Consider the following 19,316-nt stretch of genomic DNA (forward strand, 5'->3'; position numbering starts at 1 on the left):
ATGTCTAATGCATTCAAACAAATGCTCTGAGAGAAAGCCTCGTGAGTAGATGAATAATGTCTTCAGAGCAAGTCTCAAAAATCACTCAGTATGAATAACCCAGGGATGAACAATGAATAATGGGGGAGAAGGGAAGGGAACAGGACTTTAACACAAATTAATTAAACAAAGGGAGAAACCCAATCATACAAATACCAACAGTATATGTGAACTGCTGGTGAGATGATGTTAGGCATACAGTCTTTATACCGGAATTTGTTAACATTAATTAGAAGTTCTACTATTCATTTTAAATTGTTCTTGTTTTAAAAATAGTTCTTCTATGTATAGCATTCTAAAGAGATGAATACACACACAGATGTGTGCTTACAATGGCAGTTACATTTTCATAAATAAATGCACACCTAAATACTTCCAAACACACTCTGCATGGCCCAGCCTCAGGAGGGGTTGTAGATGATTCTCCAGCTACCGGACATTTCAGAAGGCTGCACTGCTTTAGAAAAGAAGAAGACATCTCAAAGCAAGTCATGTCTGATGATACCACCATGAAAACCAGGCAAGGAGAAAAAGGCAGGCTGAAATTTGTCCTCCTTCCACAGTTCTCCACCCTTAGAGGGTTTTCCCCTTTTCCTCTACAGCCATCATTCCCCCGAAGCTCCCCTCATTTCTACAAGGAAGGAAATTTCTCTTCATTCTCATAGGAGTTGATGTGACAACCATGAAAGAATTAATTTGCACTAGGCCATTACTGCACCAGTGCTGTGCCCACCAGTCAAACTCAATGAAGGTGATTCTGACTTTATGGCAGCTGCACCTTGGCAGGGTCTGGGAAACACTGATATCTATGACTTCTCGTGAAGCTGCATGTGCACAGATGTCCTCTCCTCACTCCTTCTCCAGTCTCAGAAAAATTCAGCTGAAATTTCTCAGTAAAATTATTTTTTTCTTCATGTTGCCTTGTTGTTAAGCACTTCTAATGCTTCAGCAACAGTAGTCTTCAATTACCACCTGAGATTAGAAACACCGATGAATCAACCTTTAGGAGGCAGACAGGGGTGCTGGCCAGAGACCACTCTTATTTCCTCTTAGAATTAGTGTCCTAGCTCACACCTGTTTCCATACACAGCCACTATACCACGCTTGCCAATATAATGTCTGGGATGGAGCCTATCCTTTAACCCACAGTAATTTATGCCTGGTTACCTCCCAGGTGTATTTTGGGAACAGGTCTAGAATTCATTATTACTCCACCTATGCCTTCATTTTCACACAAAAGAAAGGTGGGGGCCAGGGCAGAATGCAGGTTTAGGGAGGTATGGTACTGTCTAAGAAGCAGTTCCTCTGGTATGGAAAAATGGGAGCCCATGATCACAGCCCAGAGTGCAAAACGCATCGTGCTATGGTCTGAAGTCAAGCTAAGAGTTTAAAGCCTCCGTGTTTTTCTGGGAGCTTCAGAAAATTGCAGAGGAATCCAAAGAACATGTTGCCTGCAGAAGAAAGATCATCAACAGCAGACATCCTGCCCCAACTCACCCACCTTCTCCCAAGAGCTGGATTTCTTCCTTTACCCAATACCTTCCTACAGTTTACCAGAAGCCTGTGGAGCCAGCTTTTGCCTGATGAGGCACATAGCTGCTTTTAAGTATTATGTTATTGATTTCTTGATCAACAAGAGTCTAAATGCTCGATGCCTCTTGGAAAGTTACAATTCACAGTTCTAATAAATCTTTAAAATTATGCGGAGCATTATGTAAATTAATATTTACCTTTAAAAATACTTCCAGACAGTAATTGGATTCAGAATTTTAGCAGCTATAGACTTGAAGAGAACGTTACTAATTTAGGGCCTTACACTACCTCAGAACACCTTTATCAGTCTTTATGATTTCTTAAAAATGTTAATACAAAGGCAGGCATGTGGAATTCTAATTGGAGAGCAGCAAAGCCTTGTCACACTCAATAAAACCTCTCATGGGTGCAGTGTAACTGAAGTAATACACTGAGAACCCTTTCTGCAAATTCCTCCCTATGGATTCCTACCAAAACCAGAAAGAATAATTTGATTCTTCCCAACACACCACGAATGTGGGTTGACCAATCTTTAATTAGAATGGGTGTGTTTTGTGAATGAATTTGTTGTTATAATTAGATCTAGTTCTTAAGAAAAGATGCAGTTAGAAGTATTTCTACCAATGTTTTTTTTTTCTTTCGAAGCCAACCCTAGAAAAAAAAAAGCCTGACAAATGTTGAGACAAATTTACTAACCTCAATTCCTCAGTAGTAGTATTTATATGACTAGAAGTTCACTGCACAAGGCAGTGCTTGAAAGAACAGCAAACAGAGGAAGGGAGCACAGGAAAGGGAAATAATGGACTTTTTGGTGGAGACATTACATCATTTGCTTTGCAATGTATCCGTATTTCACAGCCAAAATAATATCAGCGAGCTCCAAGATAAGGAATGTATTTATTTAGAGAATAGTTCAGATTTCATCATAATGTCAATATTTGCCATATTACTACTACAGTTTCTGTCACTTAACACTCAGTAGTTAATAATAAGTTGTGTGGAAAAGGACAAGACCTTCTGAATGAGCTGTGGATATAACCTGAGAATTATCAGGTTCAGAACATGGTTCACTGCTCTTTTGGAGGGTTCTCTCGTTGCTGGGTGAAAGAAGACAAGAACAGGTCTTCAGCTGGCAGAAATCAGTTAACTTCCACCTCATATAGCTTTGTTTCATTTTACCAAGATCTTAGTACCAAACCTGATAACTAGAACAAATTATCAGGCTCCTGTCCAAAACTGCAGACAGCCCAGCCTAGCCATTCCAGGCCATTGCAGAAGAGATTTCTCCCTGCCCTGTGGTACGATGTGGATCAGTGGGATCCTGGTGATCAGTGAGTTGGGGTTGGGCTCTGTCTGTGGCTGCTTGGGGAGTCCTTGCTGAAGGCAGAGGGGAAGCACCCACTGAAGTTGCTACATCCACATGCTGGGAACACTGGAGGTGGGAAGTGTGGTTTTGGACAGCACTGAAATCTTGAATCCATTGACTAGATATTTGGGTCATATTTCATTAAATGTGGGCAGAAGATGGAGAGGGACTCCTTAAACACAACCCTAAGAAATACAAGTTTCTATAGGCCCAAGGAGCAATATGCCAACTGCTGCTCTGCTAAGCCCAAAATAAACAGATGACCTCATGGTGGGCTGCTTGCTGTACATTTTCTATGTGTTTATTGCAATGCATGCTACCAAGGGCTATCTCCAAAGGAAGTACACGTTTCTGCAGTACACCCAGTTATGAACACAGTAAGTGCTCAGTAGTATTTTCTCCCCCTCACTCAGCTCACATGGTGTGTGGGTTTGTCCTATGGTTATTGTTGCCCCTAATATACACATAAATGACTCAGAGAGTTCGTAACTCATTATTCAGCAGCAGCTCTGCCCATAACCCTTGACAAGGTGGATTAAGGATGCCTTCTGACACTGCATTTACCATTGCCTGGGGATGACTTTGTGACTGATGATTGATCTGCTCCAAGGGAGTAACCTCCCCTTTGTGAACCCTCAGTTTGCATCTTCATTGTGCCGCAGCCTGGAGCTTGCCGTCTGTGCCTCTGAGGGCACTCACAGAAGTCTCTGCATAAACCTGCCCACTCATGCTAGTACAGCAGACCTCACTAATAGCTGTGGTGATCAAAGCTACTGCCCCCCATATTACTGACTTCATCCTTCAGATCTTGGTGTTTTGTAGCAATTAGAAGTTATGAGCTTGACTACTTAGTTTAGACTGCCACTCCCTTATCTTCTCTGTCAGGTAAGTCATGTGTGGCCCAGCATTGCAATCCCCATGCTGTGCAGTGAGCCCAGAACACGCAGAGTAGGTCCCAGACTGCCATCCTCAGCAATGTAAAGAACAAATGGAACTGTCATAACTCACAGGAGAACAAAGGCTGATAATTTTCTGCCTGAACTGAACACTTCTTTGCAAAGTTCCGTGACCCACCAAGTAGAAAATAATCCAGACAATTCTGTTTATTGTTATATTCCTTAGTTCCAAACTGTCTTTTATTTCAGTAAGGTTCCTAGTAATGCAAATGTCATTCAGCTTTATTCAGATAAACCATGTTAAGTGTATACGTTTGGCAGAGGAGTGCTCCTTTCTGCCAAAAAAATAAATCTGAATTTGTATATTACTCTTTATGAACAAACAATGTTTTTCTTAGCTTTATAGAATGCACCTCCCCTCTATAGAAAGGATGGTTACTAACAGAAGAAGAAATGATATGGAATAAAATTAAATCTAATATTCAAAACAATAACGAGCATTTCTACATACTAGCATTCATACCAAGCTTAAAATCAGCACTACTTGGATCATAGATGACTATTTAATGCAATGGTAAAGTAACTATAAAAGCAATTATAACTACCATTTAAAAATAATTAACAGTGAGAATTGGAAGATTTAATGTGTTTTCTTCTTTTAATGTGCAGCCCCATTCACAGAATTTCACTGGACAGACCAACTGTCATAGCCATCTATCAAGGCTGAATTAGATGAAGACAAACAATACAGGCTTTGTGGTTCAACTGAAGCAGCAGCCTCAGAAAGTTTCCATTTCTCATCTGCGGGCACTGTGGGAGCATTGTCTTCCCCCTCTCTGAAAAGAGAATGGAACAATTATGTTACTGACATTCCTCCACAGCGGGTCTGAAAGACTGTTTATGTCCAGACAGGGAGACAGGGAAAATAAAAGCTGAGATTTCATGACAGCAGGTGGGAGCAGTTTCAGGGTATATACTTTCGTGACATAATGGTCCTGATTCTTCTCTTTCAGGGTAAAGCCAGTGCTGGAAGATTTACTAGCAATGGAGGAAATAGTAGTAAAAATGCGAAGTTAAATGCAATGGTAAAATTATTAATTCAAACCAAAGTTCTACAATTGGCTTACTGAATCAATCTGGTAATTGATTCTAACACTGTGTGAATGGCAGTAAATGAGAAAGAAAAATACAGCAGTCACAGAGAATTTTTTACCATTTACTATTTTAGAGGCCCTACCAAGTGAAGTGCTGAGTACCCAGCTCTTATGGGAGTCAGGTGGGCTCAGGAGACAGAAAGCAATCACCCAATTTGTTCTAATAGCAATAATATTCTTACTCATTAGCAGCAGAGATTAATCAATACTCAATTTCATGCAAACACATATTCATGTGCTCTGGCATAATCTTAAGAAATCAACTGCTCAGGTTGCCCCAATACTCTCAGTTCAGAGACAGTCCCAAACCTTTTCATTCTGTTATACTAATAATCTCCTTTTTTTTCCCTGAGGTTATTTTAGTGTTAACTACAACTCAGTTCATACACACAAACAATCTGTAAGTCCTTGGGTGCAAATGATCACCTGGGGCTACAAGGAAGAGTCAACACATTTTAAAGAGTTCCTACTCTTTTACTTAAAGAGGAAGGGAGAGTAGAGGCTGTCAGCCACCATCAGCACTGCTAAGAAGACAATCTTGCCTACACAGAGACAATCTGTGTCATGATTTGCATGTGCTCCCTGGTTATCATTCAATATCTCCCCAAAAAAGTCGTCTGGCAGCAACATCATTTAATGGTCCACTTGAAGAACTTTCTACAAGCTGCCTTCTAAGGGAGGCTGTAAGTCCTTCACACAGCAGCTGGTTTTAGCCATGGTTACACTCTACGTAATAGCACAGAGGATTCTCAGTCCTTCCTGAGGTTTGATATGACGGCATAACATAAAAAACCCCAAATAATAATAATAAGTTATGCTTCAGCTCTGAAAAACTCTTGGAATGTTTTTCAGTGGGCTGCTGATAACAATGAACCAACCCACTCACTGAAGTGAACAGAAGGCTTCCATTTGCAAGGTCAGCAGGTACTGGATCAGTGACTAAGACCGAAAAATCTGAGTGAGAAAGCTTGAAAGAAGCCAATACCTTTGCGTTCTTAAGGTTCCATACAGGCAAACTAATGCTGTGACACAGTGACACTTTCTCAATCTCAATTAGTGCTAAACTAATTAAGAAAACTGTTTTATACACTGCAGTGAGTAGTATCTAGCTTCTTTCTTGGATAATCCCTAGTGTGATGTAAGGGTGATTGAGTATCTAATTACTCCTTAATTGAATGCACATTTTGTACATTTTTAGCTAGTTCAAGCTTAATGCTTTTAGTCCAGAAGTCAAAGTCAGTGAAATTAAGTTGAACAGGGATTTGGGCAGCTATTGTATTAATGGATTACTTTTGGAAAGGAGCCTAATTACAAGCGAGTCCAAAGATTTCAGATACATTCAATATAGAAATACTTAATATATTGTCTGACAAAAGACTGATTCTATATATTGGTAGTGTTGTTATTCATGTTTACTGTTTATTCTTGTTTCGCAGTAATTTTTCTACCATGCTAAATAAATAGCACTGTTCCATAATATATATGGTCAAGTGACACACTACTCAGGCTAAAGGTTTATGTAGATATGAAGATATCTGCTCCTCTTACTCTGTTGAAAAGTTTTTGGAAGTGCAATATTTGAGCTACAATTGTACAAATGAGTGTGTGTATTATAGTCAGAAAATTGCCTAGAAGCCTTGCTTGTTTATAAATTATATTTCTGCCCCTGAAATTTCCTTTTCTTGGGTTGAGTACTACATATATTAAGTAGGGTCCCACTGCTTCTGGTGAAGTCCTCTACAGATAAGAAAACCATTACCAAAGAAAACCTTTCAGGATCAGTGCCATGAAGTGTAAATACCTGCAAAGTCTGAGAGTTGTTATCACAGTACCCGTGGTTAGAAAAAAAAATAAAAAATATTAACAAGGTCAATCTAAACTCAGAAATCAATGTCAGAACTTAAAAAAAAAAAATCATTATGTTTCCAAGAAGATTTATATCTAATTCTTTCATATAATAATTTAAAGTACTTATATTCCTCACAGAGGAAATTTTCTTGTACAAAACTAGGATAAATGCAACACTATAAATTTTATCTCAGAAACAAGGAGCAGTAGCAGGAGCAAAGATAAAGCCAAGCTGGTATATTTTTAAGAACCAAAGGTCCCAACGTTCCTACAGCAATAGAGAGAACTTATTTAAAAGAGAAGATATAAGAAAACTTCAGTGAAAAGGATTATTTTTCAAAGTCTTCCGAAAGTGTTGAGAAAGTGCAAATAAAGAGACTATGGAGAAGTTAAATACAACGGCCACAATAATATGTCTTTCCATCTGATAAGGGGGAAGTAAGATGCCCCACTGCAGTAGCCTTAGGTCAAGATCACTATACAAGATCAAAAACTTTACTCTGCTACTTAAAGTAGTCAATCGGCTTTTTGGAGATCTATTCCACCTATTTTGTCTTACCATATTCCTTATCATAATTGTTCACACAATGTCTCTATTTTGTTTCCTTACAAAAGGATCTTGCCTTCTACTCCTTAACACTATGATAAATCAAAAAGTATAAGAGTTTAAAAAAAATCAAAAGAAACGGGTGGTAAACCCAATTTGGTACTGACTAAACATTACCATTACCCTATACCTTCCTAAAAACAGCAGCTGCTAGTACAATCAGGCATGGATTCAGAGTGCCTTAGAAAAGAGGACTGACTACTTCTGAAATCTTATCATTACTGAAATGCTTTGCATTTCTTCCAAGAAAAGGTCACAATTTATTGAGTCTACATCAACTTCTGTGGGCGTTTAACTACATCTATCTAACTAAAATGTACCTTTGTCTTGAGCTCTGGAGATGCATTAATAAAATCTTTTAAATTAAAGTTTTTCTCTGTAGCACTGCTCTGTCATAAACGTTGGTATTATTCCTGAAATATTGCTAACAACAGTCACTGCTGGCATTCTCTTCCTTGAGTGGCAATTATCACTTGCAAAAAACATTTTCAGTAACCTAAATAACTTGGTAGTTTATCTTTGTTATTTATTTTCAAAACATAGTTGTCTGCTTAGCAAGAGTTTGTTTGCATACTGTTCATTGCATTGTCTTCATCCATATGAAATAATGAGAATTAAAACTTCCAATAAGAGTAAGGACGTCTGCCTACCTGGATCTTCAGTTTCAGTGTAGGAGTAATGCTCTGCTTAAAACTCCCTGTGTGATTTCATACAGGTAAAACATAGTGAACTCCCAGTGCCAAACACGTATTACATTACTGACGGAGGAAAGCATATTGCAGGCTTTCTTCTCTGACTTAGTCAAACATATGTACCTTGACACCCTTCTAATATCCTTGACATTACATTTCACATGCACCAATCTCTTTCTCTAAAAATGGATGAAGCTTTATCAAAGATGATTTAAGCTTCCTACTATTTTGCCTCACCACTACTTCAAAGCTTTTTTGACCATATGTGAAAATAACATACCAGAGTTTCAGTGTGTGCTCAGACTCTAACTTGTGTGTTTTGGTTGCCAATAACCATGTCGTGAGGGTGTTTTTTACGACAGGCAGTCCTGGTTACATTATCAGTTCCCAAGTAGCAGTGTACAAACCAAACATGGTTTATGGTAAGCAGCTGGAAATTATATTCTCACAACTCATTTTGCAAAAACCTGATGAAACAGTGAATTGTGAATAGCAACGAATATGTGATGCTCATAGAGACCCACAGGTCACAAAGTTTGGGAGCCCTTGTCAGCATGAATTTTCTAAAGCATAAGCAGAGATCTGACTTCTAGGCTACCTTATAACATTTTAGCTTTGAAAAGGAAGGACAGTAATATCTTTCTTCTTTGCTTCTTCTTTACATGCTTAGGGACTTTGACCATTTTCCATTCCTCCACAGTTTGTGTATTTCTAACAAGAGCTCAGTAAGGAATTGAACAATGACAATTCCAATATGATACTAACTCTGGAAACACTACAACTCAGAATGGTTTTGTTCCTCATCTAGGGTTTGATCATTCCCTATACTGATGCTCTGGCCTGAACACAGCATAAATACGCACTACACCAGTGACTAGTCTATGACTCTTGGCTGCCTCTGGCTACCAAGTCCCTACATTCTGGCCCCTGTGTCAGAGGTATATCATACAAGCAACAAAAGTTTTTTTCTACTCACTAATTTGAATCATAGCACTGGAGAAAAAACTTATGTTGACATCACATCAACACTTACAATCTCAGTACACATCCTATTCCCTGCTATCACAATGAAGTAGTGGAAAACAACCTGAAAAGGCACCATCTTCAAGCCATTCCTGGAGCTTTTGGTTGCCTGAATGCTCCAAAACTTTTGGTTTGTTTCCAGTAGGCCTCTAGAGGATTAAGGTCTGTAGCTCACAAGCTAAAGGTGTTTGGCCCTCTGACCTACAGTCACGCACTCAAGCGTAAACACATTCTCAAGTACTCTGAAGTGGCAGTGGAGTGTTGGGCACTATATACAAGATCTTAAACAAAGAAGAACAATTATTAGTTTTGTTGATAACATGAAGCTCAGTTTCTTTCAAAGACTGAAACTTAACAATTAAACCTTTCAAGCACAAACTCTAAACGCATAAAGACAAACAACAACCGATAAAAAGTCACTCACTGAGAATCAGCATAAATACTCACATTTCATCAAATCTAGGAAATTAGTGTTTGCATTTCTAAAGAACTACTTTGTGTTCAGTTGTTTTGTTTGTTTTTTTTTTTAAACAGGAAAAAGATAAGAACAGTCATAATAACCTAATGATGCATGGCTGCTGAAAGCTCACTCCAGCTCTGGATCTACACAATAGGAAAGGATAAAGTCCCCAAGTGTTAGAACTTCTGCAGAGTAACTTCTTTGCGAATTTCACAAACTGCAAATGCTACTAGTAAACTGAGAGTAAAGACACGTAGATAGGTAATGTAAATGCCCATTAAAATATAAAGTTCACTGAGATCTGCTTAAACAAAGAAATGCAGACCATAGCATTGCATCACGCTTTCCATTTCTCAAAGGCACGGTGCAGCTCCACAGTTCCCTCTGTGTTTGAATGTCCCTTCATATTCTACAGTGTTACTATACAGCTTGCAATTCCAGAGAGGAGAGTGCACCACTACCTTTTTAGTACTAGCTCGTTCCCACTGGCAACACTGATCCCACTTCAACGTCCTATGGAAAGGGCAACACAGTTTTGTTGCCAGGAGAGCTGCTTAGCATCTTCAAAAGCAAGTAATTTGCGCTATCCCCTCACTAAATACATCAGTTACAGTCATCACATTTCCCTCTCTCCTTGCTGTGAAACTACTGTTATGCTAATTTCTGCTTGTCTGCTCATCTCATTATCATCCAAAAAGTTTCCGGGAGAATTAGACATCCAGTCTCTGTTCCTCTCACTCTAAATTACTCCTTCCTGTTCCTCAGGCCTAGCACAATCTTGATATTTTAATGATACCATTTCTTGTCTTCTAATCTTGAATGTACAACTAGGAAAATGGTAATTATATTAGGAATGTTTTTAATCTGAATTAATTTCTGCTATCATAATTTACAGGACATTGGATAAACTTGCAATCTTAAGTCTACCAAATATGAATGTGTATGTATGAATGTATATATAAAAATTGATGCTTTTTCAGATGTTTCTGACTCAGTCACGAATAAAAAATGTTCAGGAGAACTGGAGTAATATATAGAATTAGACTGAATAAGCCATCATCACATTTGGAGAATAATTCTTTATTTATGAATACAAAATAAATTGTGTCTGGGATAGAGACTTCTGAGACAACACACTGGAGATCAAATTGTTATTTATTAATTATGCTCAGTAGAAACCAAATTAAAGTTTATCACTTTTTTTAAAAAGTATTCTTTAAATATTATTTTAGCAAATTATTTTTTAGAAAAAGCTCTTACTCTCTTCTATTGAAAGAATCTCATGCATTTCAATGACTTCTGTAGCAGGAACTTATTTGATCTCCTCTTAGTAAATAGGAGCAATACCACTTATCTACTCTATGCACAGAATCATGCATATACACTCTAATTCATAAATGAACGAAGACATGTAAGCATGCCAACCTGAGTTCAGTATCATTACAAATTCAGGTTGATATTCAAGTGTTTCAAATCAGGCATCTTGCTTGTTCACAGATAAAGCTGTTCCACTGAGGTAAAAGAGGAGAAAGGTATGTCTATCAATCAGTTACATGTAAACTAATAAGGATTAAAGAGGGGATGAAACATCCACTGGAAACCACAGATGACACCATTTTCAGTGAAGAACGCCCTACTAGAAAAGTACTTATCCATTAGGAAAGGTGGTAAGCCCCAAAATAACAGTCTGCTGGAAAACTCACAATTCACATATTCAGAAACAGTGAGACAGGCATCAAATCATAAAAAAAAAAATAACCTCTGATGAAATGGAAGATTTAAGGGTTTTCTTATTTTATTTTTAGGAGTGGTAGCATTTGTTGTCCACATTGGTAAGCTTTGCTGTATAAGAATTATAAATCTTTTTTCCAAGATCATCTGAAAATGTCAAGAAATATCTTGGTGCCCATAGGAAGGGCTCTGAGTCAAGCAGGAAGTATGAAAAAAATTAGTACTAACACTGAGGAAGTCACAATGTTATCCTTTCTCTTTTCTTTCAGAAAGGGATCTGGGAGCCCTGGCAAACAAGTTCTACATGTGTCAGTAACGCACCCAGGCAACAGTGAAGGCCAACAGCCTCCTGGGCTGCACCAGGAGAAGCACTGCCAGCAGGGGGAGGGAAATGATCCTTCGCTTCTACTCAGCACTGACAGAACATCTGGAGCACAAGGTCCAGTTCCGGGTTCCACAGTTCAAAAGAAACATGGACATACTGGAGACCAGCAATGGGTCACAAAGATGATTAAGCAATTGGAGCACCTGTCATAAAAGGATGGCTGAGAGCTGGGACTGTCTAGCCCAGAAAAGATGTTTCAACAGGGATTTTATCAACCTATATAAATAGTTTATGAGAACAAGAAGATGGCACCAGACTCTTCAACTGCATCCAGTAAAAGGAGAAATCCAATAGGTAGAAATTGAAATACTGGAAATTTCATTTAAGATTAAGAACCTTTTTCCCTGCAAGAGTGGTCAAACAAAGGGACAAGTTGCTTAAAGAGATAAGGAGTTTTCATCCTCATGATATTCAACACCTAGCTGCACATGGCCCTGACACCCCCCTGTAGTTAACACTGCTTTGAGCAGAGGATCAAACCATTAGATCTCTCAAGGCACCTTCCAATCACATCTATTCTGTTATTCTGGAAAAAACTTTCTGTTATTCTTGAAAAACTATTCTGTTGATGTTCTTCACTGTCTGAAAGCAAATCTGTTCTGAGATTTCCCTCCAAACTCCTTTAACACCTGACTGGTTCTTTCACTACTGGACATTATGTTATAAGGTTAGAAATTTAAATAATTACTTTTTCGAAAGAAACTTATGTGAAAACTGTGACAATTGCAGGAGAGGACGGATGTAAAGGCCATATAATTGGACGTAAATGGGATGCATTCCAAAAACACCCACACAACAGAGTCCAAAAACTCATTAACTCCAGGCTATAGGAGAGAGATCAGCTTTTAGCAACAAAGCAGAGCCAAAAGAGGCCAATCAGATAGCAGCAAACTTATTCTAAAGCTGATTGGGTTAAAGAGAGCAGAGAAGCTACAAATTTCTACCTGTTTTGTCATCCTGAAGGCTCCCTTTAGAGCCTGGACAAACTTTATTTTAGTACTGGAAAGGAGTATTTTGAGATCTGAGTTTTCCCACGATGTAGGAATATTAAAAAAAAAAAATCAATTCTTTCCCTGAGATTGCACACCACGATATTCTATGTTTGTGTCAACTCTGCCTCTAATTCAACAAACTAGAACAATTTACATCAAAGACCAACATATGCCATTTGATCATAAGCCACAAAGGGTTCAGTTTTGTCAAGGTTTAAATCAAGGCTGAAGAGCAGATGTTCTGAAGCTTTGGGAGCATGGTGTGTGTAGAGCCTGCATTCTGATTCAGAAAAACTAATTAGACCTTTCAAACAACCTCCTTCTCCTCCTGTGTATATAACACTCCTGGAAACATTTGTCTTCTCCTTTCCCAGACAAGGTCATGGCAAACCAAGGTTCCTCAAGGTTCTTCAAGTGAATGTACCACATTGGCTTGGAATAAAAAAAAAACATTGAAAACTTCACTGATAGGTGCTCCAGCAGCCTTGGCAGAGGGACATTGTGTCATAAAAGAATTCCACCAGTGGGTTTGTAATTATAATATTCAAGACATATCAGAGGTTTAAAATATAAGGTAATCTTCTCTTTGAAAGGAAAAAATGCTCCTCTTGGATCATGAGGTAGATGCTGCCCTGCAAACTATTACTTCCCCATCTGCTACTGAGTCTTCATAGCAATACTCATCTGATGTCAGCAGTTCCAGCTTAAGGGACTTCCTTCATTCCTATGAAGGAAGGTGTCTTTCTGAGGGTGTCTGAGGTCTCTGTGAGGAGCTACTGTTCCTCAACACCTTGCTCCTGGAGAGGTATGAGGAAATCACTACAAAGTAAGTAAAGTTGTTTTCTTCCCTTTCTGCCTCTTTGTATAGAATAAAGGTGAACAATGTCATGCGATTTCTTTTTACACTTCATTTTTTTCAGCTCTCCAAACACAACAGCAAGGATATATAATGAAACATTGATTGATTCAGTGCTATTTCTACTGATGTACCCAAAACTAAGAAGACCTGGCCAAATGAATTTTGGATAAATAATTCAATCAGGTGTAGAGAGATAAGCATCACTTTTTCTGTGAGTTACACAATGCCAGGAGTCACAGTTCTTCCTCAGTGCTTGAGAGTCCACAATTAGCATAGCCCTAGAGTGAGGACTTTTATTTTATATTAAAAATTCCATCATTTGTGAATTAAAGCCACAGATTATTTTGTGAAGCACAGCCAAGATAAATCTTATTATATAGAACAAATCTTTATAAGTATTGACAAATGTAATAAAATTTCAAACATGAAAGCAAAAGGGAAATTTTTACATTTCAATTCCAGCATTGTAAAAGAAACTCTTTCATGCTTAAAATTCAAACTCAGTGTGTCAAGTAATTTTACAGTTACAGACTTGAATTACCTGCACTGGCCTGAGGGCATTATTCACTCTCTGAGAAAAACTGTACTTTAATATTGCTATGATTTTCCCAAGTAATTTTTATGCAGAAGCTGGGATGAATTTGAAACATCCATTTCAAGATTAAAGTGACAACATTTGGTGACTGCAGAGAACCATGTAATTGAGAATTGGGTTTAGGGATGTGCTCAAAATTAAATATGGGAATGAGAAAATATTTTAAAAAAAGTATCAGGATTTTGCTTTATTTGTTTAACTTCTAGGATGCAGATATTAAATAAGGTTATAAAATACAAATAAACACTTCAAAAAAATGTTTAGATGCATACAGTATATTGAATACTTATGGAAAGACCTTGAAATTGTTGGTCACTGTCTTAGCTCATTTAATAATTTCTATTCTATGCAGAAATTTCTATCCTATGCAGAAGGGAGGATAATTTTCCCACTTGGTTTTAATGGATCCATTTTTTGGAAGCACAGAATTATCAATCTCTTTTACAGATTATTTTCTGTGTGATTATTTTGGAAGCACAGAATTATCAATCTCTTTTACAGATTATCTTCTGTGTGATTATTTATTAACTTCATATTAAGTTGGGACCCAGAGAATGCTCTGAAGAGGCTTAACTCCAAAACAGAGCATGTGAAATAAGTTCCACCATTGACCTAGAAAGGGCAAGAATTTAATGTACAAATACATGTCCTTACCCAGAAGTGTTTATCAATAAGCTTTCAGCAGCATGCTTCCAGGTGAAACTCCGGATGAATTGATTATTTTCTAACTTTGAAGAAATGTGCAGTTAGAAAATCTGATTCTTTTATATAATGGATTCCAACAGTAAATAGGGTAATGGGGAGTACCCAATATTTTGATCATTTAAATAGTTTATTGTAGATAGTAGATGAAAAATTTTACTATGCTAAAAAGCAGTATGACTTGTCAAAGGAAGCAATAGAACAGATTCATTCTTTTCTTGAAGACATCCCAGATTTGCTGTCTTACTATTTGTATCAAGGTGGGACCATTTTATTTCAAAATCAACCATAAATGCTGGTGCCTTGACTTACTACTTTCAAGGTAACTATTCGTCTTAGAATCATAGAATCGTTTAGTTTAGAAAAGATCTCTAAGATCATGTCCAACCATCAACCCAGCATTGCCAGGTCCACCACTAAACCATGTTCCTCAGTGTCACATCTATGTGACTTAAATGCCTTCAGGGATGGTGACTCAAACACTTCCCTGGGCTTTAAGTCTCTATGAATCTCATTGCCATGTTTTTCACTATAAAACATTGATTAATTGAGTATAATGAGGTTTAGGAGTAACTGTTGAGCATTGGGGGAATTTATTTTGTAACTGATAGAGGCTGGGGGAACATGACATGGGAGCTTTTCATAACTGAAGCAGGGTTAATGTAGGTTCACATGCATATTAGGTCTTATGTCATCCTTAAATTATTGCTCTGTGAGCCAATGAAGGCTGAAAAGAAGCAGCAACTACTCTGATGAATGAAATAAGAAAAATTAGCCATAAGAGAAGTTAATTAGTTTCCTCTTGTGTCTTCACTAGAGTTGCCCAAGATTCAGTCTTGGGGAAAAAACAGCATTGTAAAGCAGGGAGAATTTTTTTTTTAAACAGAAAGAAAAAAAAGAAAAAAAAAAGAAAAAGCCTCCTTCGAGAATTAAAGGCTACCTTCCAGAACTACTACCCTGGTTTTTAAGAGATAAGACTGGGAAGATCCACCAATGACTTGTCTTCTAAAAACACAGTAAGAAATCAACCAGTAAACCTCAGTAACTGGGGAATTATACCCCATAACCTACACATACTGTGCTCTTCCTACCTGCAGCAGGAGAAATTTAAAGCCACAAGAAGTAATTGTGACGTAACTGTGCGTGGTGATTCTCTGCCTACTGAAGTCAATACAAATATTTCAGTACACTAAATCACTTACTAGAGTCCAGCTACTAAGGAACCTATTAGTAACCTGCACTGGTTTGGACTGGGATAGAGTTAATAGTCTTCACATTAGCCAGTATAGGGCTCTGTTTTGCATTTGTATTGATAACACAGGGATGTTTTAGTTACTGCTGAGCAGGGCTTTCACAGCGTCAAGGCCTTTTCTGCTTCTCATCCCACCCACCACCAAGCAGGCTGGGAGTGCACAAGGAGTTGGGAGAGGACACAGCTGGGACAGCTAACCCCAACTGACCCAAGGGTTATTCTGTACCATGTGGAAACATGCTCAGCACGTAGATGTAGGGGAAGAAGAAAGAAGGGAGCAATAGCGTTTGTTTTCCCATGTCACTATAACTTGTGATGGAACCTGGCTCCTAGAGACAGCTGAATATCTGCCTGACTATGGGAAGTGGTGAGTGAATTCCTTGTTTTGTTTTGCTTGCATGCATGGCTTTTGCTTTACCTACTAAACTGTCAACCCACAAGTTCTCTCACTTTTACCCTGCTTATTTTCTTCCCCATCGCAACAACGGAGAGTGAGCAAGGAGCTTGTAGGGCTTGATTGTGAGCTGGGGTTAAATCATGACATAACCAAATTACTATACCACAGGATAAAATAGAACATTACACTGTCAAAACTTACAGTTGTGACAATGTATCATAACATTACTTAAGATTAATTCAGCAAGTTTTCTCCTTTTGCTAAATCTCCTCTATGAAAATTGTTTCAGATTTTTGATTTTTCCACTAAGTTTTTACTTACCTGACTAAAGATTTACTATTGTTGTTCTTACTCTTCTGCTACTGAAATGCAGCCCTGATAATTCTATCACTAAGTGGCTGAGTTGGTCTGAAGTTATCTCCTAGGATTCCATCAGAGCCCTCTAAAAGTTCAGCACCTTTAACATGGGTCCTCAGTCTTCGAAATTCTTCTATCTGAAAGACATAAAACCAGACATGAAGCTGAGACACATTCTTCACTATGGGACTAATGACCAAAATCAGCCTTGTCCAGTCCATTCTGCAGCTTTGAAAATGGGAGTGTTACCATATATTAGGGTCAATATACATTAATAACATTTAAAAATAGTTGTCAGCACTTCTTTTAGGATCTATGACTTTCTTAGCCATTGCAGATTACATCCTATGAATCAACCTTACAGTTCTGCATTGAGAGTAATCATTCTGGTGCTCTTCAAATAAGTGCATTTCAGGAATAACTTGGTTGACTACAAATTGTTTTGTAATTCTCCTAGTGATTTGTTTACTGCCTGAAACTGTTGTTGCCTTCTAAACTAGAAGAATTCTGAACAGATTCTTAGCTTTAAAGGATGTCTGTTGACATTCTGTGTGGAAAAATATGGGTTTTGCAATCAAAACAAAATACTGCTTCAAAAGATCTGTAGATGTAGGTACTTAGAAAGTCAAATACAGTAAAAAATAAATATAAAGTATTTCAACTGAGCCAAAACAAATATGTTTCTGGTTTACAGAATTGTTTTAGATTTTTCTAAGTGTAATCTCATGTAGGGTAGAACATGAGCAGCTTCCATCTCCATCCCTGGTATCAGCATCAAGCGCTGCATGATAAAGAACTGAGAAAACAATGCATATCACAGCAATATTACACTTTATTCTTCAACGGTGCTGTCTTTCAGAGTCTGGTATTTTAAGTAAGTAGTTACAACTACTATAACAATTGGGTTTGCTTTAACATATTCACAAGCTGTCTTAGCTGGATACAGCAAATGTACCTGATGGCTGACTTCCCTAACCTCAGCCTCTGTACTTTTATTGACCCTTTGATGTCTCACTATGCAGTTCAGCTCTAACTTGAAACTGAAGATACAGAGAAAGTAAAGCACAGCTTGCAATACATAATCATTTAAACATCTAAGATATTATAGAGGTAATTTCTCCATGAAAAACATTCTATGAAGGATTACAAGGAAAATGTAAGTGCGATTTCAGAATTATATTAAATTAGGTACTAAACCGCAGGTAATGGCATTTTTATTCTTATCCCGCCTGCAGAGAATACATTCTTACTGCAACCTGGAAGACAATTGCCTTCATTGTTGTTTTCCACTCTACAGCAGAATTGATATAGACTTATTTACTTGATTTAGAGGCTAGCTCTGCTCTGCTTCATTTTCCTCAAAAAACAGTGTGCTTGGGAATCAACACTCAGCTTCTGGCAGCTGAGATATAAGGCAACAGCTTAGACTACAAAGACAAAAAGGAGAATGAACTGTAAAGTTCCTTGAAAATGCTTTTCGAGGCAGAATTCTGTTTTAGAAGATTCTTGTTGTTGCTGTTTACTTAAAGAAAGCTGAAAACAAAACAACTACGGGCTTGGAATTGAAAAAATCTTCAAGGACTCAAGTGCTGGTAAATCACTGAATGGATTTTTGTAAAGGTAGCCTCTTTAACCGTCTGAATCAACTCTGGAAAGTCTGAGATAATTGCAGTTTAGGAAGGAGCATTTTACAAAAACGTGGCTTTTGTTTGATCTGTTGAGAATGAGATACTTCAAACAAGCACAGATGAAGGAGAGGGAAGAGCAGACTCTCTGCAAAGCAGGCATTTGTGAGCTGTCTCCTACTGTAACTACAAATGTTCCATCTCAGTCCCCACAGTGAAATCTTTCTCCAGGAGGTACTTCTCACAACATAGCTTCCAGTTTCTTCAGTCAGGAAAGTAGAACTGACCCGATCTCCACGCCTGCTCTTTAGTCTTTAGGGAAGTCAGAAATTCTAGCCCTACTCCAAGGGGGAATTGCTTCTGAGATGCCCAGTCTCCTTGTTTAGTTCTTCATTCCATGTTTCAGACTGCCATGACTGAGACCCACTATACACATGGTGGTTTGCTTCACTTATGAGGAGTGGTTCTGTCAGAAATGGACACTAGCATGCTGACGCTACTTTTCCTATTAAATTTCCATGTGACAAGGCAATCTGTGTGCCCTACTCATCCTGCTTTTCCACGTATGGAACCACTTACCATCTCCTCCCAATGCCTCGTAAGTCAGTGCTCTGAAGTACACCCTGTAGGACTGCCAATGAAACAGGTGTTTTAGAGGCACATGGCTAAGCACCCTTGGATATCCACGTACTTTTACCGGGAATAGGCACTTACAAAAGTTCTTCTCATGCCCAGAAGACACTAAGGATGACGTACGCCTGTTCACACTGAAATTCAGGATCAAGTTCTAACCAGTGAAGAGA

At 38.1% G+C, this 19,316-nt stretch overlaps 1 protein-coding gene across 2 annotated transcripts in view; it reads right to left on the reverse strand.

Moving 5' to 3' along the window:
* Positions 1 to 4,026: 4,026 nt before the first annotated feature.
* Positions 4,027 to 19,316, reverse strand: part of CA8 (carbonic anhydrase 8) — a 47,544-nt gene continuing 32,254 nt past the window's right edge. For both annotated transcript variants that reach the window (XM_027638703.1, XM_027638702.1), the window contains 2 exons: positions 16,853 to 17,025; positions 4,027 to 4,670 (listed from right to left, as the gene is read on the reverse strand). In XM_027638703.1, coding sequence (XP_027494504.1) covers positions 16,891 to 17,025 — 135 coding nt within the window. In that variant the 3' untranslated portion in view covers positions 4,027 to 4,670; positions 16,853 to 16,890. The remainder of the gene's footprint in view (positions 4,671 to 16,852; positions 17,026 to 19,316) is intronic.

Source organism: Corapipo altera, unplaced genomic scaffold (assembly GCF_003945725.1).
Source record: "Corapipo altera isolate COAL_440 unplaced genomic scaffold, ASM394572v1 49, whole genome shotgun sequence".
Lineage (NCBI taxonomy): Eukaryota > Metazoa > Chordata > Aves > Passeriformes > Pipridae > Corapipo > Corapipo altera.